Here is a 24762-nt window from a genome sequence, read left to right on the forward strand (position 1 = left end):
GTTCCTGAAATTGACACGATTCACCAGGCTATGTAAGCAATAACAGTTACTGGTGAGAGGAGACTCTCTGATTGTAAATTATCACTTATGCTGGGGTGGTGCTTTGGTGATGCAGCTGCTCTTGAGTCATCCATGCTCCTATAACTAACTCCCCACTCTCCCTTACTACTGTAAATAACCCAGATAAACTCACTAATTCACCAGGCTAGATTTGTGTGGTAGCATTTCCCTGCCTGACATGGATGTCAGGAATAAATAGTCATTTATTAACATTTCCCCAGGAAAAATCACCCAACACTCTTAATCAAAAGTACTAAGACTGTAAAGAAGCAGAAAATTACAAACCACACTTAGAAGAAGAATCAGTTGACAGTGACCAAAGATAACACAGGTGATGAATTAATAGTTATTGAAGCATTTATGGCTCTTCTAATAAGAACATGGCTCTTACATAATTGAACATGTTCAGTGGAAAATTTTTCTGGGCTAAAATTAACAGTGTTATTGGGGCTGGACAGATGGGTTGTTGGGTGAGAACACTTGCTGTTTTTCCAGAGGATCAACTCACAGGAGTTGTAGTTTGGCCTCCACATGCATGTGATAGCATGTGGGTACACACAGTAAATGAATTAATAAAGAAACCTAACAAAATATATCACTGACTTAGTGTTAAAACAGGGTATTATTTTATATATTTTCTGAAATTTAGTCTTCAGATTGTCCTGGAGGACTTGGTCGTCATAATACGGTTTTGGAGTGTTTAGACTTCTGGACTGAAATAATGTCTGTTTTTGAGCCTCCTAGACAGTGGTATTTTGCAGTAGAAGCTGCAGAGTAAGACAGTAATTGGTACCAAGAAATGGGGTATTGTTGTAGCAAATACCTAGAAATACAGAAGTGACTATCAATGGCACAAAGTAGAGACTGGAAAAGCTGAAGTGTTGCTGTGGGTAATTCTAGTGAAGACTCACAAAAGAAGAGAGAGAGAGAGAGAGAGAGAGAGAGAGAGAAATGCTCATCTTCTTAGAGGACACCCCACCCTAGGCAGAATTTTCATAGAAATGTGGTTGGTAAAGGTCATGCTGATGAAGTCTTGGGAGAAAATGAGAAACATGTTATTGGGCAATGCAGAAAAGGTGATCCTTGTTGTAAAAGGGCAACATATTTGGCTGGATTGTATTTATGCTTTGATATTTTTATAAACATAGTTTTCACAAATACAGTTGGGTATTTACTTAGAAGAATTTTAATTTTTTGAGGCCTATTCTGAGGCTGAGGATGGTTTGGAACTCACTGTGTATATAACCCAGGGTAGCCCGAAAGTCATGGTGATCTTCCTGTGTTAGCCTCCCAGGTAGTGAGATTGTGTCATTTACTATGCATAGCCCATGTGGGACTTAAAGGACTGCCACATGGCAGAGCCTTATTGTCAGGGCCCCAACAGCTGCATAAGTCAGGCTTCCCTGGTTAGAAGGGATGGGCCACCTTGTCGGGCTGTGTGGGTGGGGGATCCTAGTAGGTCAGGAAAACAGCATTAAACCAAAGGCAATTATCCTCAAGCCTTTAGAGCTAATGGTATTTGTAGTGCTTGGTTTTAGGCTGCTTTTTTTTCTTTGGGTGCAGGGCATCTATCCCGTGTATATCCCACCACTATATTTTGTAAGCACACAATTTAAATGGGTTCACAAGTTCAAAGGAAAAGAATTGCCTTGGGATAAATCATGAGTTTTTCCCAATTTTTGATGTAGTTGATGTTGATGAAATTTTCAATTTTAGAATTAATACTAGAACAGATTAAGACTTTTGGGACAGAATGAAAAAGACATGAATTTAGAGAAGAGGTAATGGCAGTTAAGTTTTGACTGTGTATCTCTAAAGTTCTTATTTGAGTGTCTTAACCCTCAGTGTGATGATGCCAGGAGGCAGGGCTTTGGGAAGATAATGAGATGAAGTCATAAAGGTGGAGCTCCCCCGATGAAATTAATGTTCTTATAAGAGGAGACATCTTTGAAAATTGTTGTGTCAGTGAATCTGCAAATCACTTGAAGAGTTTGAAGATCTTCAAAATAAATCTTTATATAGATGAACATAAGGTATTTTCTTCTTATTTGTATCTTTCCCCTTTTTAGTGTTATATTGTAGTTTCAGAGTACAAGTCTTACCTCCTTGGCAAAATTTCTTTAAGTATTTATTTACTTATTTATTGTACATGTTTGTGCATGTGTGCATGCATGTGCACATGCCATAGTGTAAGTGTGGAGGTCAGAGGACAACTCTGTCTTGTTTCTGCAGGTGGGTTGTGCTCCATATTCCAGGCCAGCTGGCCTAAGAGCTCCCAAGTGATTGCCTCTGCCTCCCATTTTGACAGAAGAGTGCTGGGTTACATATGTGTGCTGCTGTCCTTCTAGCTTTTTACACACTTCTGGAGATTGAAGTTGGGGTGTCAGGCCCACATGGCTTGTGCTTTCCCCTGAGGAGCTATGTCTCTGGCCCATCTGTATTCTTTTTGGGGCTACTGCACATTAAGTCTTCTTGATTTCTTTCTCAGATTATCCATTGTTAGTGTATAGTAACAACTCATTTTTCTACATTTATTCTATATCCTAGAATTTTGGTAATTTTTATTAGCTTTTGTGAAGTCCTTACATTTTTTACAGATAACACAGATCATTGTACTTCTTTCTTTCTAATTTAAATGCATTTTTCTTTGTTGCATAGCTGTTCTTCTGTAACTGCATTAAATATGGGTGTCAAAAATTGGTGTCATCATGGGGAAAATAAAATCTCAATCCTACCACAATCTAGTCTCATTTGAACATTGTAAATCCTTACTAAAAGAAAAGATGTGATTGAAAAAATTCCAACCAACCTAATCCCAGACAAGTCCTAAAACCGAAACACAAGAAATATGAAAAGTCAAAGCAACAGGACTGCTTAAAATTACTAATTCCATAGTAATTGACTCCAGTGAGAGTGAATTAAATGAAAATCCCAACAAAGTATTCAAAAGAATAATTGTAAGAATGTTGAATGAAATCCAAGAGGATATGAATAAATTTCTTGACATATTCAAAGTGAACACAAACAGCTGGATGAAATAGGGAACTCAATTCAGAACATGAAAGAGGAACTAAGTAGAGGTAGAAATATTGAAAAAAAGTTGAAATTTGGAAATTAAAATCTCAATAAATGAAATAAAAAGTTCAGTAGGAAACCTTACAAGTAATAAATTAAATGGAAGATAATGCCAGAGCTTAATGAGGAGCTAAATGAATTAGAATATTCAGACAACTACAAAAAGGAAATAAATAGGAAAGCATAAACAACGTGGGAGATCTATGGGACACGATTATAAGACCATATTTACAAATCATTGGTGTAGGACAATAACAAGGAGCAAAAGGCTGAGATGATGTATTCAAGAAAATCATAGCAGAAAATTTCCAAAGTATTTTTCATCCAAAAGAGGTTGCTATAAGATATAGGAGGCATTTAGAGAACCAAATGAATAGGGTCAAAAGAAGAATCTGTCACACCATACTATGCTTAAAACACTAAGCATACAGAATAATGTTGAGAGCTGTCAGAAGCACCAGATACATATAAAGAAAGAAGCACCAGATACATATAAAGAAAGGCAAATCCATCAAGATGACAGTGGATGTCCTTGTTAGCTTTAATTGTCAAATGACACAACCTAGAGTTCACCTGAAGAAAGTCTCAGTTGAGGCATTCCTTAGATCAGATTGGTCCTTGGGATATCTTGGGGGAATTTTCTTGATTTGCTAATTGACATAGGATGGCCCAGCCCACAGTGGATGGCATCATTCCCTAGGCAGTTGGTTCTGGACCGTATAAGGAAACAAGTTCTGCATGAGCATGAGAATAAGCAAGCAAATGAGCCAGCAAGTAGCATTTCTCCGTAATTTCTGTGTATTTCCTTGGCTATGAGTGAGTGTCCTGGTTAGAGGTAATGCTGCATGGAATAGCAAGCAGGCCTGCCCTGAAGTTCCTGCTCAGTTTGTGCCCTGATTCCCCTCAGTGACCTGGAAGTGTAAGTCAAATCCTTTCTTTCTGAAAGTTGCTTTTTGTCAGTGTTTTATTACAGCAACAGAAAGAAAACTAGAACAGTGGACTTCTCAACAGAGGCTCTAGAAGCCGTGAGCATAAAGAACAAGATATATCAGCCAGATGTACTATACCTAGCAGGGTATCCTTAATAACTGAAGAAGGTAAAGTTTCCATGATAACAGCATATGGCTACTACATAAGCACCAGGGAAGATACTTGAAGGGATTTTCCACACCGAATAGAGAGATAAACTTATGAACCCACAGGAGAGGCTATACTCACTAGGTTAGCAAATGATTAGGAAAGTACCAGATATTACAAAAACATATGCATAGTTTTCAACACTAACTGAGTGTCCATAGTGTCAGTTCTCTACTTAGAAGAAAATGAACAACCAGTAGGTTGGATTAAAACACCAGACCCAAGAAGAACATGGTGGTGCACGCTTTTAATCCCAGTCCTCAGAGGCAGAGGCAGAGGCAGGTGGATATCTGAGTTCCAGGACAGCCAGTGCTACACCCTGTTTCAAGCAACAACAAAACAGCAAGGAAGCCCAGACTCATCTGTGTATTGCCTACCGGAAGCAAATGTAGCTGTCAAAGTTAAACACAGCCTTAGGGTAAAAGGGTAGAAAAGATAGTCCAAGTAAATAGAACTAGAAAGCAAGTGGGTGTAGGAAATACTAATACCAGACAAAGACTTCAAACTAAAATTATGATAGAGATAGACAATCATACTGTTGAAGGGAACAATCCCTCAAGAAGATATTTCAATTCTAAATGTACAGGTGCTGCATATGGATGTATCCTATTTCGTAAGATAAATAGCAGTGGATAGAAAGACACAAGTTGACCTCAACCTATGGTAGTAGGTAAAATAAGTATCCTACTCTCACCAGTAGACCAGTCATGCAAAAACAAAAAATCAATAGAGTTAAGTGATATTATAGATCAAATGGACTTAACAGATATCAACAGAATATTGTATCCGAACATTGCAGAGTACGCATTTTTTTTCCTCAGAAGCCCATGGAACTTTCTTTGAAAAGGACCACATTTTAGAACACAAAGCAAGTCTAAAGAGTACAAGAAAACTGAAATACTTTCTTATATTCTAAATGATCACATTTTAATAAAACTAGAAATTAGCAGCAAGAGGAAAATCATGGAACAACAGTATTGAATGGATCATTAAAAAATGAGGGAAATTAAAAAAAATCCTAGAATTTGAATGGAAACAAAATCACAAGATACTAGAAACTATGGAGTACAATGAAAGTATTTCTTTGAGAATGTGTGGTGGTGGGGTGGGTGTGCATGTGTGTGCAGGTGCACTTGCTCATGAGTATGCAACTGGGAGCCAGAGGCTGAATGGAGAGATAGTAAAGATTAGGGCAGAAATTATGAAATAGAAGCAAAAAGAATATTACAATGATGAAACAGTTGGACGTTCAGCATATTAAGTAATATAAGCCAGACAGTGAAAGACAAATATTACGTTTTCTTTCACTTACTTGTGGATCTAGACTTTATATAGAGACACAAAAGCATTTCTATTATTTATTACATATGTTATATTATGTATATACTATGTATATGTACACAGATATATGAACGTGAGTGAATGACATGAAAGCAGAAGAGACACTGGGGGAGGAAGAGGATGAGCGTCTGTGGGAAAGGGGGGAGCTTACAGGGAGATAGTATAGAGGATGAATAGAGTCAAATGAAATAACTTGAAAGAAGTTGATTTTATGAAGCCGAAAACATTATGCAATAAATATATAGTAGCAGTATAGTAAGTGAAATACTATTTGAAATAAGTATTCTGAATTACCACTTGGGAGGCAGAAGCAGGCAGATCTCTATGAGTTCAAGGCCAGCCTGGTCTACAGAGTGAGTTCCAGGACAGCCAAGGCTACATAGAGAAATCCTGTCTTGAAAAACCAAAAAAAAAGTATAATCTTCCCTGTGAGTTTTCATATGTAGCCTTTTATTTATTTATTTTTATTCTTGTGTTCCCAGTTTTTATTTTTTATTAGTGACTATTGAATTTATCAAATGCTTTTACTGGAAGATTTGAGATGATCATGTGGTCATTTTAACTTTCAAACATTAATTTCTTGAAAAATACCACATGTAGAACAGTACGTATGCAGTGCTTATAATTCAGTGGTTATGACCCATGTAATAGCCCCTGGGTCAAGACACAGAACCGAGTCAGTATCCCAGCAACTGCCTCCTACTTCCTATCTTAACACCTCAAAGGCAGCTGGTGTGCTGATTTTTAACACTAGATCTACTCTATTTTTGAACTTCCTACGAAGTTGAAGAGTATATTCTCTTTATTTTTCACTCACATTGTATTTGTGAAATTTTATTCATATTTTCTGAATCGCTTTCCTTGGTTTAAATAGTTATTGAATAGATTGGATGATTTCTAAGGGCCGTTTAGATTGTATATGATTTTAAAAGACTATTGACAAATCATGTTGCTACAAGCTCTTGTACTTGTGTGTTGGTCCACATGTGCATACATTACTTTTGGGCATTTGCTATGAGTCTTCGTAATCAGATCATAAACTGAGCATCGACTACCTGCATCTGTCCAGCTTTGGTAGACAGGACTGTAGATCTAAGTGGAATCATGCCTGCCTAGCTTGGGCAAGGACCTGCCTTCAAACCCTAGCACCAGAAAGAAACGGACTTTGGTAGATACTGGAGTTTTTTTCAGGATGACCTTAGGAGTTTTTTGGTTACTCCAGTCTCACTGCTACTTGCCATTGTCAGTCTTATAGAGGCTTTCTCATCCTAAAGGAACCTACCTAGTCGTATGTCATGCCATTCTATTCTCATCCTAAAGGAACCTACCTAGTCGTATGTCATGCCATTCTATTCTCATCCTAAAGGAACCTACCCAGTCGTGTGTCATGCCATTCTATTCTCATCCTGAAGGAACCTATCCAGTTGTATGTCATGCCATTCTATTCTCATCCTAAAGGAACCTACCCAGTCGTGTGTCATGCCATTCTAGTTTTATTTACTTTTCCAACCAATAAATGATTTTGAACATTTTGTTTATTGGCACCTTGGATTCCTTCAGTTGTCTGTGTTGTAACTATCTCCTCAGTCTGCAGCTTTTATTTCATTCCATTAAAGACATTTTTTAATGTAGTTCTTAATGAAATCCTGAATATTATTTTCCTTTATGATTTGAGAAGTATATTTTATACCTTATTTGAGAAATCTTTTTCTTTCCCATATCTATGAACATACTCAACTGTGTTACATTTGAGAAGTAATTTTGGCAGTGGTATACTGGAGTCACCTTTCCTTTTATACAGATAGTATTAACATTTCACAGATTTGCAGGATACTTTTTAGCCAATGTGTGTTCTACATTGTGAGTTAGAGCATAGAGCATGCTCATGTACTTTCAGCTTGAAAACAGGTGGGCTATTTACTCCAGGAACATTAACAAGCACCACACACCAGTCCTACTCTGTTTGCATATATCAGATATTACATTATAAGGCAGGAAAAGAGATGTGTAACTATAACAGAGAGCTGGTTTGGGTCCTTAGACAAGATAAGGATGTAGAATATTAGTAGCAAAATTAGAATAGATTGAATGAAGTTGACAATTTCTGCACAAAGAGTATAGGCTATCAAATGCAGTATTTGAGTTGCAGGGCTAAAATTTATAAACTCAAGTAACCATCATTCTTGCATATGATGGTTACTTATGGCCCTAAAGGAAACAAGTTCATAAATAAAGCTTTGGTATGTTGTGAGACTAGAGGTATAATTGTGAGTCACCATGTGGGTGCTGGGAACTGAACCCTGGTCCTCTGGAAGAGCCAGTGGACTTAATCATTTAGCCATCTCTCCAAACATTCTTACTAAGAAAAATGAAGTTAGGCTTAGTGATGCATGACTGTAATCTCTGAGAACCAGAAGAAGAAGGATTGTCATGAATTTGATGACATACTCAAGTATATAGCCAGGACAAAATAGCAAAACAAAAATACCAAGTAATCTCAAAATACAAAAAAAAAAAAAGAAAGAAAGAAAGAAAGAAAGGAAGGAAGAAAAAATTCTGGAGGTGATGCATGATATCCCCCTCATTCCTATAATCTCAGCACTCTAGCCTGAGACAGGAAGATCACCTCAAGTTTGAGGTCAGTCTGGGCTACAGAGTGAGACTATCTCAAAAAACAAAACCTGACAGCCAGGCGGTGGCACATGCCTTTAATCCCAGCACTCAGGAGGCAGAGGCAGGTGGAACGCTGAGTTCAAGACTAGCCTGATCTGCAAAGTGAGTTCCAGGACAGTCAGGACTGTTGCACAAGGAAACCCTGTGGGGAAATGGAAGGTGGAGACAAAAGAATACTTAGAAGCTCATGGGCTAGCTGGCCTGGTATATGCAGTGATGAACAAGAGATCCTGTCTCAAATGAGGTGGAAAGGCTAGAACCAGCAACTGAAAGTTGACTCTTGTTTCCATACTGTGCCATTGCATGTACATAGCCACACTAACATAAACTACACACACACACTCACACAGACACACACCACACGAAAAGGATAAAGAAAAATGAGTGCAGTGAGAAGGAGGAAGGCAAATACTTGTGGCCCCAGGTATCCAGGTTACCATAGCAGGATACGCTGCTATCCTGCTATCCAGGAGGAGGGTTGAAGTAAGAGTCCATCTGTTGATTCTTTGCCAATGTAACAAGGAGGCGGGAGGGAGAAAACGAAAGAGGAAGGGAGGAACAAAAATGAAGTACTTACAGAAGCTCTTTGTGAGCTTACTTGCTGGAAATGTTTTTTCTCTTATATAATAAAATTGTTAGACTTAACAAATGTGTCAAAATATCACAGTGACTCTTTGCCACCTTATAGTTATTTGTAAATTCCACAGAAATTATTTGATGTGACTCAAAGTGTTGGGCTTTATCAGTCTCTAAGTAATTTAGTAGTGCATGTTATGCCAGAATTTAGTTTGTTCTTGTGTGTATGTATGTAGTATAAACATGTTTAAGTGGCATGCCTTTTTATAAGGCAGCTAATGATGTAAGACGTTCCCTGTTAGGGTTTTCAGTATGAAATCATCAATAAGTACCTGTGTTGAATGCAGTTTGTAAAGTCTCAGAGCAGTTTCTAATACAGATAATCGTTTTCAAGTTAAATCAACTTCTTTAAGAGTTTCTGGGAGATTCAACAGTTTAAAATTTAAAAAAAAAAATGTGAATTTCATCTATGGAAGTTGAATGTTTTGCCCCTTAGCATTGAATTGGTGAATGCTGAAAACATACAAAAATGTTTATTTTACAGCTCAGCCTAGACTTAGTAACATGTATGACTGTGTTCAGTTTGCTCGGTTTGCTGATGTTTTACTGGTTCATGCTGTATAGACTAATCCTCTGCCATCCTACCTTGCCAAATGAGTGCTAGTGTATCTGTCATTAAAGGTTTCTAAATGCAGGCAAACATACTTTCATTAACAAAAAGATAAGTTGTTCTCACTTATAAAAGAATAATGAAAGAGATGAATGAATAATGTAAGAGCTTAAAACTTAAAACTTGAAGGTTCTTATCCTAAGCCTCAATAAGTTCTTTAAAAAAAAAACAAAACTGTTTTACTTTGTATCAGCATTCAGTGAGAAATCATAATTCTTTTTGTGTAGTGCCTCAAGGCAGACAAGATGACAGAGAGATTGGCTCTTTGTAATTCCCTTGTCTGCTCAAAGAAACATGTCAGAGGTAGAGTTGCCTCATTCAGCCATTGTGCTTTGATACCTCTCATAGGGTGTAGATGAAACTGTGATGGTTGAATTAAATAACCACTATCTGGGATGGAAGGGTGGAGAAACAGACATGAATTTCAATAGAGGTTCTGGTATTAGTGTTATGGTTAGTATATATAATGTACTAATAGTTACCTTGGTTGGTTTAAGGAATACATTTTCTCAAAGAGTTATTTGAAAAAAAAAAAGTAGTCAGGAGGTCTTTTTGGATTTCCTTGGACAATATGTCTGTTAGTGAGGCAATTCCTGAGTGTATTTTAATGTGTTCTCTGGATGTATATACATCAGTGTCTCATCTTTTTGTTTTGCAGAGTTGGAGGGCTATCCGGTGTATCAATGCCTTATTGATAATGGCAGAACACCCGCCGTTGCTAGACACAGCTCAGATTTTAAGTAGCGACATCTCTCTTCTGTCTGCCCCCATTGTAAGTGCAGATGGAACACAACAGGTAAGGAAATGGAAGTGTATGTTACCTTGTGTCTTATTATTGTTGTTTTCTTATAGCTAAGGTGCTACTTTCTTTGCTATAACCAGTAGTAATAGACTTGCGTTCTAGATTTTTCTGTCCTCTGCGATGTCTTTCTTAGCATCACCTTCTTTTGCTAACTTACTTTTCATGGTCAGATGGGAGTCTCTTAAGGTTTCTCCTCCCACAGTAATCACAGATGTGGCAGATACTCATGTACTTTTATGAGTCTCTGACAGATTTCTGTTAACATTTGTTGCTTGAGGCCAGTCACTGGCTTCAGTGTGACTATTAATTAGTTAATCACAATACACTGCCCTGGTCGCTGTAGCTGTGTATTCTGCTGAGGGGAAGACACAGTACCAGGCTGACATATCACCACAGTGGCCTATGCCTTGTTTCTCTTCTCTCAAAAAAGGAGACTCCATTGGTAAAAATTCCTTAAAACCTGAGGGCACTGAGGCTATGAAGTAGCAGTAGTGGTGTAAATGGTGTCAGGAATAGTACACACTAAAGCAGAAGTATGGGGGAGTGGTCTGGTAGCTGTAGGACTGGCTATATATAAAAACCACACAGAAGTACAGCTGGAGAAACGGCTCAGTAGTTAAGTGCACACGTTTTTCTTGCAGAGGACCCAGGTTCAGTTCCCATCATCCCACATGGTTTACAATATCTTTAACTTAAGTTCCAAGACATCCAGTGTCATCTTCTGGCCTCTGGGGACACTAGACATACACACAATGCACTTACATATACACAGGCAAAACACTCATACACATAAAATTAAAAGATATCTTTTAAAAACTGTATAGCAGACAATAATTGGCGGTAGGCAGGCAATAAACTTGACAGTGGATATTTTATTTTATTATTATTATTATTATTATTTTTTGAGACAAGGTTTCTCTGAGTAACAGTTCTGGTTGTTCTAGAACTCACTGTGTAGACTTGGCTGGCCTCAAACTCAAAGATCCAGTTTTCTTTGCCTCCCAAGTGCTGGGATTAAAGGCATATGCCACCACTGTCTGGCAACAGTGGATGTTCTTAATATTGATTCAAGAACTGACTAATAAGCCAAGTCAGAGCTCCCCTGCGAGTTGTGACATCATCCGGAGCCTGGGAAAAACAGCAAACTATAATATACTTCTGCAGGCAGCGGAAAGCGTGTGCCAGAATGGTATGGGAATTCCACAGCAACAGATAAATACTTCATCTGTTGTCTGGACTTTCTCAGTGGGATGCTTTCTCTTGTATCTCTTAGGATCAAATTAACTTCCTTATATTTGGCTATTAAGATTACCTATCCCCTCAAGAATACTTTGTTTTTATTCACTACTTATATCTACTAATGTATTAGCTATAGTGGGTTTGGCCTGTGGATTATAGCAGGACTCTTCTGACATCTAGTGCTGCTTTTAGAGAAACAGTGATAGGCATCCTCTCTTTTGACTGACACAGCTGAGTCTGTTTTGGCTTTGTCTTCTTACTAGTAGATTTTTTTTTTGAGACAGGGTCTCACTGTGTAGCTCTGAGTGGCCTGGAACTTGCTATGTAGACCAGAGTGTCTTCAGATTCACAGAGCTGTCCCAGCCTCTGCTTCCCAAGTGCTGGAATTAAAGGTGTGCACCACCAACACTCAGTTAGTAATAGATTTTCATTTTTCTAATAATAATTTTATTTATTTGAAATTGTAACCTAGTTACATCATTTCCTCCTTCCCTTTCCTCCCCCTAACCCTGCCATGTTGTACACATACCACCAACACACACACACACACACACACACACACACACACACACTGCCCAATCTGTATCATGTTACCTATATGTATGTGATCTCAGGGCTGACCACTTGATTCTAGATAACCATTTGTATGGATTCTTCCTGGGGAAGCCTATTCTTCCACTCAAAGCATTCCCAGTTCTTGCCCACAGTTCTTTGGCTAGGTTGAGGGCCCTCAAGTTTTCCTCTACCTCGTTATCATGTCCTTTGTGTTGTCATTGTTCAGGTCTTTTTTAGGCAGCCATGTTGATGAGACTTGTTGAGTGTAGCCTTTCTTGCATTTCTGGGAGACACAACCACACAATAACCTTCCTATGCCTCTGGCTCTTAAAACCCAGCCTCTCGTCTGTAATGATCCCTGAGCCTTAGGTTCAGGAGTTGTGCTGTAGATTCGTCAGTTGGAACTGGGCACCACATGATCTCTTGTTCTCTGCAGGTTGATCTGTTGTGCTTTTCTGGAAGTCTCTGTTTGTTACAAAAAGAACTTTCTTTGATGAAAGGTTTATTTATTTTTTATGCATTTTAGGCTTATAAGAAAAATTGAGTGACTATATGGAGAGTTCTAATATATCACCTCCTCAGTGGTTCTCTCTGTTAACACATCAGTGTTAAATATTAACATATAAAATATAACCCAAATGACATCACTAGACAGTATGCTTCGTGTTCTGTAGTTCTATGAGTTTTGACATGTGGATACAGTATACTTAAATTATCATGTACAGAGTAGCTTTCCAACTCCAAGAAGTCCTGTGTTTCCCCGGTCATCTCTCCTTCACTGTCCCTGAGGTTGGGAGCCATAAGGTTTTCTTGCTGTCTGATGTACTTCTATCTTTCCTGGAATGCCATGTAATTGAATTCACAGTGTAGCCTTTTCCAGTTGGTTACTCTGACTTCACAAAATGGTCTGAACAGTTTCTTCTCAGGGTTTAATTGGCCCTTCCTGTTTTATTATTGTGTAATAAACATTGTGTGCTTGTTCTAGATCAGATCATTTGTCTAGTCTTCTTTTGAAACCTACCTCGTGTACCTTGAGTTTTGGACACATGTGTATATTTCACATTGTGGTGCAGCGTTCAGGGTGAATCTCAGCTTTAGCTAAGGGTGTACATACACAGTAAGAGAATGACTGTTGGATCACGTTATAGAGCAGTGTTTAGTTTTGTAGGAAGCTGCCCAACTGTCTTCTAAAGTGTGTCGTTTTAGGTTTGATCTGAGATACCTCAGTGCTAGAGGAAATAAGAATGTTGGAATGACTAATGCTGTTGGAAACTCCACATTTGCTCAATTTCAGGGAACGTGAGTTTCACAAGTGGGATGCTTGGCTCTGTGCATGTTCCACCATCAGAGACAGTCAGATATTTTGGTTTCTCATGTAGCTCAACAGTTTTCTAATTTAAATTTAACTTCTTTAGCTTCTATGCATTCTTCTTCTGAACAGATTGAATATACTTAAGATGTTGGTAAAGATAATCTTGGGCTGGACTAGCATGTAATTTGGTGATAGAGCATATGCTTAGCCCATGGTAGGCCCTGGATATGACCCCCAGCACTACCACTTAGAAGCAGAACTACTCACCAAGTCCTGTGGAGAGTCTTAATCATAATTGTTTCCATTTAGTCTCTTTTATTGTTTTGTAAGTGTCCCATCTGATGTGTCTCCACAGGCGTTTGCTTTATGTTGGAGACCAAGAGAACACAGAGATGCTGATAACATTATCTGAAGCTTTTTATTATTTGCATTTTCCAGAGAAAGCTGACAGGTGTGAGATAGCAGCAAGGGCTATAAGGGAGCCTCGACTGAGAGCTTTGCTGGAAGAGGATCCATGAAAGGCAAGGCAGGACAAATGGGATTGGCTAGTTGTTTTTTTGTTTTTGTTTGTTTGTTTGTTTGTTTGTTTTTTGAGACAGGGTTTCTCTGTGTAGCTTTGCGCCTTTCCTGAATCTTGCTCTGTAGACCAAGCTGGCCTTGAAATCACAAAGATCTGCCTGGCTCTGCCTCCTAGGTTCTGGGATTAAAGGTGTGCGCCACCACTGCCTGGCTAGGATTGGCTAGTTGTGATAATGCCAGTGGGCTTTGAGCAGTGGGGTATTTCTTAGTTGCTTGGTACCCGCCCCCCATGATTTAGAAAAGGGGAAATGCTGGCTTGATGTATACGCATTAGATAAGGTGGTTGAGGCTGTAAAGTTGGGACTGGTTGGTTTGGTATAATAAGGGATGTTCCTGACCATGCTCTTTATCATCCCTGAGAATGGGCTATCTCTTTGAAAGGCAGACTGTTTCATGTGGATGAAAATGTTTAAGGGGCATAAAGCAAGGAAAAGACTGAACATAAAGAGAACCTGAGTTAAGGTCAAATTAGTGATAAATAATTTGTGAACTATCAAGTAGGTAGAATTATTAAACAAGTCAGGACAAAGTGAGAGGATGAAATCTCCCAGGCATTTCATTTGAATATGTGTATGGGGATGGCAAGAACACTCACTAAGACTGGCAAGCCCTAGCAGTCAGGAAAAATAATAGAATTTTATGGCAAAATATCCTTTTAAACAGTAAGTCAAAAGTTTTCTTGCTCACGCTATATGTCCATCAGAGGTTAACTGCGGCTCTGCCTGCATTATTGTCTCTTGAGATCCATCCTTGTAGGTTGTTGCTGGTAACATTCAAATCCATGCTGCCCTCCATTCATATCTCACTGGTCATCAGTGGGCTGGGATAATCTTCCTTTAGGGAAGGTAGTACGCATTTGGAAAAAGAGTCCTCTACACCAGAGAGAACAGAGGTATCAACAGGTTTAGGATTTAAGGGAAAGGAATATGAGAAAACTTCAAATGGTTTTCAAGTCTTTGGGGATGTGTTAGCAGAGGAAATGAAAGCAGTCACCATCCAAGCCCTTGCCATGTGTCATGCTGAGCCAAGCCCTGTCTGTGCACTGTTTCCTTCATTCTTACCACAGTCTCAGAAAGCATGAAGATTTCCATCTTTTTGGAAACTACGAATTACAGCAATGTTTAATTGTATGCTACTAGATTATATCAGTAGCTTCTAAAAGGAGAGACAGGGACCAAGCTGACTCTGTAAGGTTCCTAGTCACATAGCATAGTTTTAATTGCCAGAAAAATTAGCTTAATAGGCTAGATTCATAAAAGATCACATTGGAGTCAGAGATCTAAATTTACCGACATATTAGAGGTAGTAAAGCCATAGGAATATGTGAGATTATTTGTAATGAAGGAGCTTATTTTGGTGTGCATGTAGGGGAAATGTTAGTAATACAGCTCCCAAATTAGCAGGTCTTTGACTGTTTGGATTCAGTGGAGCTGCTTGAAGCTGCCTATGGCATCATGTTCCTTGGCTTTTGGTTTTTTTGTTTGTTTGTTTGTTTGTTTTCATGGATTTCGGTGGGCTTCTTGCTTTTCCAGCTGTTCCCACCATGGGGAACTGCAGTGTCAACCATCTGGCCCCGTATTAGGCAAACATACAGTAACAGAGCACTGGCCCTGTGACCGTGGTTTCCAGGGAACCACTAGCTGAGTCCGATAACGACAGTTCTTTGGAGATGAACATCTATGGAGCTCTATCGTTCTGACCTTCAGTTGCCACTGTGGCTTTAAGACTTAGTTTTCAAGGCTGAGGATAGGGAGGAGAGGAGAGTATGGCTTGAGTGGTTCAAAGCCCACTGTTCCTCCAGGATCCAGCTGTTTCCTTGAGCAGAGGAAATCAAAAACAGCAGTGAAGACAAGTAGGGATGTTTCCTTCTTCTCCCTCTGCACCACTTAAACAAACCTAAAAGTTGCATTTCTGAGATGAGCATGTACTGTTGCTATTTTATCTCTGTGGAGGTTATATGTAGTTAAATGGGAAATAAGGTTTACTAGTAACGGAAATTCAGATATGGGAACTTCAGAAAGTGATCACACTTAATTTTAAAGAGGTATAAATTAAGTTATGAACTTTAAAAACAAGTACTTATGTGCCAAGCTACACCCATTTATTGAACCTTGAGATTCAGATTTCTGAGACATTAAAGGAATAGCTCACATGTTTGTGCAGCAGAACCCTAATGCAGACCTTGGGTCACAGTTTCACAGCAGCTGAACTTGTCTTCTCCTTGCTTTGTAGCTTGAAATAGCTCGTTGCTAAAGCCTTGCTTAGAAGCTCTAGGAAAGTTAGAATTTAAGCAGTAAAGCAGGACCCTACTTTCCATTGGTTTATTTTTTTCCATATCTACATCATGTTGCCTTCCATAGTGCTTCATGAGAAAATAAAATACCTTTAAAAACAAAAACAAACAAACAAACAAAAATGAACTCCATTGTGTGAGGAGAAATCATGAGGACTTAAGTTCAGTACTCAGAAACTACTTTTCTTTTATTTATTTATTTGGTCTTTCGAGACAGGGTCTCTCTATGCAGCTTTGCGCCTTTCCTGGAACTCACTCGGTAGCCCAGGCTGGCCTCGAACTCACAAAGATCCACCTGGCTCTGCCTCCCAGGGCTGGGATTAAAGGCGTACGTCACCACCGCCCGGCATCCACTTTTCTTTTTAAATTAACCTTTTTATACATAAGAAACCATATCCACATGGTTCAGACTAGATCTGCTAGTATTATTTTTATAAACCTTATCTGAAAAGCTTTACTTTATATATAAAGGTTCAGTTGTGCTCCTCCCTAAAACATTAGCTGCATACATATTTAAGTACTATCTCTGTGTAAAATATGATGTTGATTCTTGTCCGAATAGATAATAAAAGTTGACTTATAGTTAGGTTGAATTACAGTGTAGTCAGGAAAAGTGTTTCTTAAAATATTATTGCTTTGTTAGGAATTGATGCACATGTACAATTTCAGAAGAAGGTTACTACTATTAGGTAATGTATAAGGATCCTGAATAAAAATAAATTTCTACAGGTGGTGGTGGCACACGCCTTTAATCCCAGCACTCAGGAGGCAGAGACAGGCAGATCTCTGTGAGTTCGAGGCCAGCCTGGTCTACAGAGCGAGATTCAGGACAGGCACCAAAACAAACAAACAAACAAAAAATTGTGAGCTAAAAATAAATTTCTAAATAATGATGCCCCAACCCCACAAAATTACAAATCAGCATATTAGATTGAATGCCAAAACTGCTTTAATACTTAGTAATACTAGAGTATACTAGAAAAAAATAATTTTCTTATCCCAAGATTTTAACATGTATCTTTTATGCCTCCCTTTTGGGGATGGTGCATGAATAGCACCCTCATTCTTTAGCTAGCAAGCATTAGTCTCAGGGATCCATATGTATCTTTAAACATGTTGTGGATCCTTAATAATTTTTTCACCAATGTAACTCAGAAACTTATTGTAAATATAAAGTGGCTAGTAATCTTAATGGGCACATTAATGAATGCCTTTTGTTCCCAGAAAGCAATTTATGTTTAGTGAAAGTAGAGCCACAGATTGTCTGTATACAAAACCTCTTCTCCAGGAGTGAGTCATAGGATGAATTCAAGGTTTGAGGAAAGAAGGGTTGAAATTATGCTTTAAAGGAAGAAAATGCAAATTAAAACCTCAATGAGGCCCTGGGTGTGGTCTCCAGAACCACAAAACAAAACAAAACTTAAAAAGAAAGTGAGTATTAACCAGCCTCACAGTGAAAGGCTTGTGGATCAGTGGAATCTCTTAAACACTGCTGGCTGTCTGTTTTGATGGAGTTATTGGAAGCTGCAAGCCAATAATGATGTCAAACTTGCTAAGTATTAGAAGTTGGTCTTGAACTGATTCATCTCCTAGCTTTACTTCCCAAGTGCCGGGAAAGGTGTGTACTACTGTGCCAAGAAAATCTTATACATGTATGTAAGGGCACATGCACAAAACTGTTTATTGCATTTTTTTTTCCTGAATAATTGGAAGTGGTATAAATGATCCATAGTAGGGAAATAGGGATAGATTTTAGAAAATTCATGAAGAGTATTCATGCTTGAATAATGCTTACTGGTATTCTAAGGGCATGTTGTATGGGTATAGTGTTGAGCTAAAAAGACTACATAAGCTACCAAAACAACAACAACAACAACAACAACAACAACAAAAACCAAAGAAATATACAAGGATGTAGGTGAAGACTATTAAAGATGAAAGGATATACTCCAGATTCATACACAGTCACACACACAACCATGCACACAACCTCTAAACTTACACTTATTAAAGGAGTATCATTGATCAATATTAAAATTTTGGTTGATGCTTACAAGTAATGAATATAATACTTTCTACTTCTCCATTTATTTGAAATACAAAATACAAAGATATGAGATTATATATTTTAGGATAGTTGATAAAGGTTTTAAATGTTATATTTTGACTTTTAGATTTGAGCTAATAACCAATAGGCAGTCAATAATGTTTCAAAAATAGATAAGTGAAATGAGAAAAATCCTTGATTATTTTGGCTTAGGAGTAGTCATAAGGAAAGACCCAGACAGATGCAGTGACAGCGGCCAGTGCCATCAGCTTTAGAGGAAGATGCAGTGACAGCAGCCAGTGCCATCAGCTTTAGAGGAAGATGCAGTGACAGCAGCCAGTGCCATCAGCTTTAGAGGAAGATGCAGTGACAGCAGCCAGTGCCATCAGCTTTAGAGGAAGATGCAGTGACAGCAGCCAGTGCTATCAGCTTTAGAGAGGAGGAAGCAGTGACAGCGGCCAGTGCCATCAGCTTTAGAGGAAGATGCAGTGACAGCGGCCAGTGCCATCAGCTTTAGAGGAAGATGCAGTGACAGCAGCCAGTGCCATCAGCTTTAGAGGAAGATGCAGTGACAGCAGCCAGTGCTATCAGCTTTAGAGAGGAGGATGCAGTGACAGCGGCCAGTGCCATCAGCTTTAGAGGAAGATGCAGTGACAGCAGCCAGTGTTATCAGCTTTAGAGAGGAGGATGCAGTGAAAGCGGCCAGTGCCATCAGCTTTAGAGAGGAGGATGCAGTGACAGCGGCCAGTGCCATCAGCTTTAGAGGAGGATGCAGTGACAGCGGCCAGTGCCATCAGCTTTAGAGAGGAGGATGCAGTGAAAGCGGCCAGTGCCATCAGCTTTAGAGAGGAGGATGCAGTGACAGCGGCCAGTGCCATCAGCTTTAGAGAGGAGGATGCAGTGACAGCGGCCAGTGCCATCAGCTTTAGAGAGGAGGATGCAGTGACAGCGGCCAGTGCCATCAGCTTTAGAAAGCTGCTGGATTATGTGTGAACCATGATCCTGAGGCTCCTGGTGGGGTTGCTGTCCCCTATGTGTGGTTAGCTTCCTGTTTGCACCAACCACATTAACAATGTGAACAAAGTTTTCTTTGTAAAAGAGTAGCACCTACTAAGACAGGCCATAATGCATATTTGTATTCCTAACACTTAGGAGGCTGAGGCAGGAGGATTGTCTTGAGTTTGAGGCCAGCTTGGCCTGCATAGCAATACCCTATCTCAGAAAAAGTTAAACAAAATAATATTCTACATTAGCATTTGCTATTTAACTTCTGCAAATTCTGAACTTAGGGAGAACTTGACAGAGAATCTGGTGGAAAGATTTCCCTGGGATCCAAACCAGTGATGTGAGATGGTCTGGTCCAACTGGTGATAGCAACACAAGATGCAAGGAGACGAGCCTTTGTGCTGTTCTCTCAAGTGTATGCTTCAGTAATCACAAATGATTCTGCTTTTATTGGATTTTCTATAGGAGAGCTGTGAAAGTTTATATAGAAGAAGGGATGGCATGCCAATTCTATCACAAGAATGATTCTTCCCACATAGTTAGTTGCAGGGACACTGGAAAGTGCAGCTATTAGAACCTATTTCTAGAGCATCCTCCGGTTCTGCCAGCCCCCAGTACACAGTGCTTAGCTATATTGAAAGATTGTATGTTTTCCTTGAACACTGATTTGTTGTTCTGAGTTCACAGTACTTCTTCAGTTCCAAGTAAGTACAGAACTATCAAATTTTTTATTTTCAGTTTATTGGATTGGTTAAGAATCTCAGCATTCTTTACTAACTGCATGCTAATATATATATATATATATATATATATATATATATATATATATATATATATATATATATATAATCTGTAACTTAAATATTGAGATTAAAAAGATGGGACATATGTTATGCAAACTATAACCAGAACAGAAATGGCATTCTGTTTAAGAACACTATATATAGCCTTTAAGTTAAAGAAAGGTTACTTGAGGTATTATCAGTTTTATAATAGGAGGGACTAATTTTGGGCTTGTAGAGATGCGTCAGTGGTTAAGAGCTTGTTCTGCTTTTGCAGAGGACTTGAGTTTGGTTTCCAGCACCCACATTGGACAGCTTAGTGTTGCCTGTAACTTGCACTCCAGGGCATACAATGCCCCCTGCTGGTCTTCACATGGAAACTGCACTCACATATACATACCCCCATACAGACATACATGTATCTACATAATTTTAAAATAAAAATCTTTTTTTAAAAAAAAAGGCCAGTCTGCATGTAACAGTAGAATTTCCCAGCTGGGTGGTGTTGGTGCACGCCTTTAATCCCAGCACTCAGGAGGCAGAGCCAGGCGGATCTCTGTGAGTTTGAGGCCAGCCTGGTCTACAGAGTGAATTCTAGGACAGGCTCCAAAAATTCACAGAGAAACTTTGTCTCGAAAAAGCATTAAAAAAAAAAAAAAAAAAAGAATTCCCCAAACACCCAAAATGATGACAGAGTTGAAAGAAAGGATAGCCAATGAAACAAAATTTAAGATTTTGCAAAGATAACCAGATATCTAACAGGTTAGGTTCACAACACAGTAATTCTTACATGACTGAAACCAAGACTGTAAGGTCTTACAGAAAGAAAAAGGATATTTGGCTTTCACAATTGCATGCCAACAAATTGTGTCCTACATGAACTAGACCAATATCTAGAAGGATGTAAAGGAAATAAAAATGAATCAAAACAACAACAACAAAATCTCAGTCTAAATAGAGCAATGCCAAGTAAAGAGAATCTGTGTGAATGTATGCATGCAGACATACATACAAATTTAAACGTTCACAAAGGGACTCCCAGACTTTTTGGTGAATTGTACCAAATGTTCAAGGTAGGATTAACATCATACCTAAAACACATACATAGAGTCATAATAGGCCAATGCTCTGTATGAATATAGACACAGAATCTTAGCAAATCCAGTCTAGCAACATCTAAGATGTTTACAGGACAACTCAGAGGTGTCTCCATTTAGTGCTGTAGAAAAGGACAGAGCTACATGGATATGTCAGTAGGCTCCAAAGGTCTGAGTGAACTCAGTTCTCCTTTCTGATGAAAACAAAACAGAGCATCCATTCAGTTGGAAAGCGGTATAGAGGAGCTTCTTCCACTCAAAAGGGTACATATTACAAAACTCACATTAACTTTATACTTAATGCTGAAAAACTGAATACACTCCCCCTCAGATTAGGGTCAAGACATAGATGTATATGGTAACAAATGTTGGCAAACGTGTACAAGTTGGACTCTTCATGTATTACTGGTAGGAGTGTGATCTGGTAAGTCCACTTTATAAAATAGTCTGATATGTCCATGTTAAAAATGGATGTCCATTGTACAGCCATCATTTACAACAGATAAGATGAAAGTATTTTACATGTCCACCAACAGACAAATGGATAAACAAGATGTTTGTATCCATACAATATTATTCAGCCACAAACTAATACCAAGTACTTAAGTACCTGCTATACCAGGATGGACCTAGAAAGCATGTCCAATGAAAGAAACCAGTCATGAAAACCTACAAAAGTTCTGAGTTAGAAGAAGGCGTTCTAAAATTTACTTTGATAATGGGAAAGTAGCTTGGTGGTAGCGCACTTGCCCTGCATGTATGGATCCCCAGCTCTAAGAATAATTTACTGGCTATGATGATGGTGCTTTTATAAATCTGTATTCTAAAAACTATTGAATTCTACATCTTATAGGACAAATGTTATAGTATAGGGACTATATCTTAGTAAAACACTTTAAAGCCCATCTACCTTTTATTTATTTATTTATTTATTTATTTATTTATTTATTTATTTATTTATTTTTGGTTTTTCGAGACAAGGTTTCTCTGTGTAGCCTTGGAGGTTCTGGATCTCACTCTGTAGACTAGGTTGGCCTCGAACTCACAAAGATGCGCCTGCCTCTGCCTCCCAAGTGCTGGGATTAAAGGCATGCGCCACCACCGCCTGGCTCCATCTACCTTTTATATTTATATAATTTAAATATGATTGTTAGTGGTAACTGTTACTCCAAGTTTACATCTTTCTTTTACAAATGGATTAAAGTTGTGGAGCCATTTTTAAATTTATACTATGGATAGATGGTGATTTCCAGGTATATGCCAAGTACCTTGCACACAGACACCATTCACTTCATTTCACGTGTATCTCCATTCTCTGTGTGTAAGTGAATAGACTGGCATTCTCCAAAATCAGAAATACAAATGAACTAACTGTAACTTTAAAAACAAAGTAAATCTAGAAATAGCATACTCTTAAATTCTGTCAGAGCCAGATGCTACTACGGTTCTTTGTTGATTTAGTTGCTATGGTAACCAGATACTTTCATGTACAATGGGAAGCTTCCTGTACATTGCTAATTTGATAATGGTTGGAGGTGGATATGGATGAGTGTAATTCATAAATGATTATATCTTTGCCATTCTACCTCTATATACGTTTGTTATACTAGGTAGTTCTAAAATTATGTGAAATGTTGTTAGAATAGAGTTGTATAGGTTTACCTTTTTAGACTAAGCACAAGGACAGTCTGAAGTCCATTTTGTCAATGAGAACTATGTTTAGTAAATCGGAACATACAACTCTGGAGCAGAAGCTGTTGCATTTCCTAGCAGCTGCTGACAGCTGTGGTAGCAGCAGGTGAATGAAGACGTTAAAGAAAATGCATGCAACAGTAAGTAAAGTGCTGTGGTGACCAGAAGGGCTTTGCTACATGTCTGTGACTAACACTTCAGTCCAACTCCATGATTTTTATCTGAATCTTACGTACTTACAGATTAGGGATTATAGACTAGGGATCATGAACTGTCTAAAAATATAGGCTCAGGAAATAAAAATTACACTTCCCAGTTTTAAGTTTAATTTAGCATTAGTGACCTTTTTAAAAACTGTAAATAATTTTATTAAATCTCTAGTTATCTTTATTTGAAAGAATACTATGGTTTTAAATGAAAAAATGGTGAAAGCAAGTTTTCAGAAGTATAATTAGGATACTAATATTTAAATATATAAGTTATTTATCACTGAGGTTATTTTAGCTTATAGTTTGTATTAGAGTTTTTGCTGCTGTGACCAATCACCATGACTAAAAGCAAGTTAGGGAGGAAAGGGGTTATTTTTGCTTAAATTTCCTGAATCACAGTCCATTGAGGGAAGCTAAGGCAGGAACTGATACCAGGAACCTGGAGGCTGGAGCTGATGCAGAGGCCATGGAGGCGCGCTGCTTACTGGCTTACTCCCCATGGCTTGATCAGCCTGCTTTCTTATAGAACCCAGGACCACCAGCCCAGGGGTGACATCACCTACAATGGGCTGGGCCCTCCCCAATCAATCACTAATTAAGAAAATGCCCTACAGGCTTGCCAATAGCCCGATCTTTTTTCTTTTTTAATAGAAAATATTTTTCCCATACATCATATTCTGATCATGATTCCCCCTTCCCCAAGTCCTCCCCACCTCTCCACCCAACCAATTCTACATTTACCTTTTCTCTTTCTCTGGAAAAATAAACAGGCAAACAAACCAGAATAAAAAAAATAATAACAAAGAAAAAGCACAAGAAACACACACACACACACACACACACACACACACACACACACACACACACACCCCAAACCCACAAAATCAGAAACCATAATATACAAGTAAAAGACCTGTAAGATAAAAAATGCCCAAACAAAGCAATATGAGATAAATCGTCTACAAAAATATCATTGATTTCTTTTTGTATTGGCCATCATCTGCTGGCCATGGGGCGTGCCCTTAAGTGATGTTAACATAATCAGTGAGACTCTGTTGCAGAAAACTAATTTTTCCCTGCAAGTGGGTGTTAGGTGGAGGTAGCTTCTTGATTAGAGACAGGAGCTCTTGTTCGTTTCCCTGTCTCAGCACTGAGACCCCATCCTGCTCGAACCTGTGCAGGGCCTGTGCAAGCTGCCACAGTTGTTCTGAGTGCATATGTGCATCAGTCTTGTGTCTAGAAGACATGGCTTCACTGGTGTCATCCATCACATCTGCCTACTACAGTCTTTCTCTCTCCTCTTCTGCAAAGCTCCCTGAGCCCTGGGTTGGAGGAAGACATCCCATTTAGGACTGGCTGTTCCAGAGTCTGACTCTTCCCATTGTCCACTTGTCTATAGTCAATAGCTATCTACTTTAAGGAGGCTTTTTCTCAATTGATGTTCCCTCCTCTAGTTTGTGTCAAGTTGACATTAAAAACTACCCAGCACATAGCTTATGTTTCTTGCTAAGATAATCATATATTGCAGCATTTTATTAGATTAAGGTTTTTAGAATCTTTAAGCTGCTGTTTTCCTGGTATATGTCGTATGACTCAGAACTTACGATCATTAAGAATG

The 24762-nt window shown here is 38.6% G+C and overlaps 1 protein-coding gene across 2 annotated transcripts in view; it reads left to right on the forward strand.

The window, feature by feature from the left end:
- Positions 1-24762, forward strand: part of Fndc3a (fibronectin type III domain containing 3A) — a 157199-nt gene that overhangs the window by 13601 nt on the left and 118836 nt on the right. Inside the window, exon 2 of one of the 2 annotated variants that reach the window (XM_059273352.1) lies at positions 10191-10328. In XM_059273352.1, coding sequence (XP_059129335.1) covers positions 10230-10328 — 99 coding nt within the window. In that variant the 5' untranslated portion in view covers positions 10191-10229. Of the gene's footprint in view, positions 1-10190; positions 10329-22725; positions 23076-24762 lie in introns of those variants that run through there. The other variant, XM_059273353.1, reaches the window with a different exon arrangement.

Source organism: Peromyscus eremicus, chromosome 9 (assembly GCF_949786415.1).
Source record: "Peromyscus eremicus chromosome 9, PerEre_H2_v1, whole genome shotgun sequence".
Taxonomy (NCBI): domain Eukaryota; kingdom Metazoa; phylum Chordata; class Mammalia; order Rodentia; family Cricetidae; genus Peromyscus; species Peromyscus eremicus.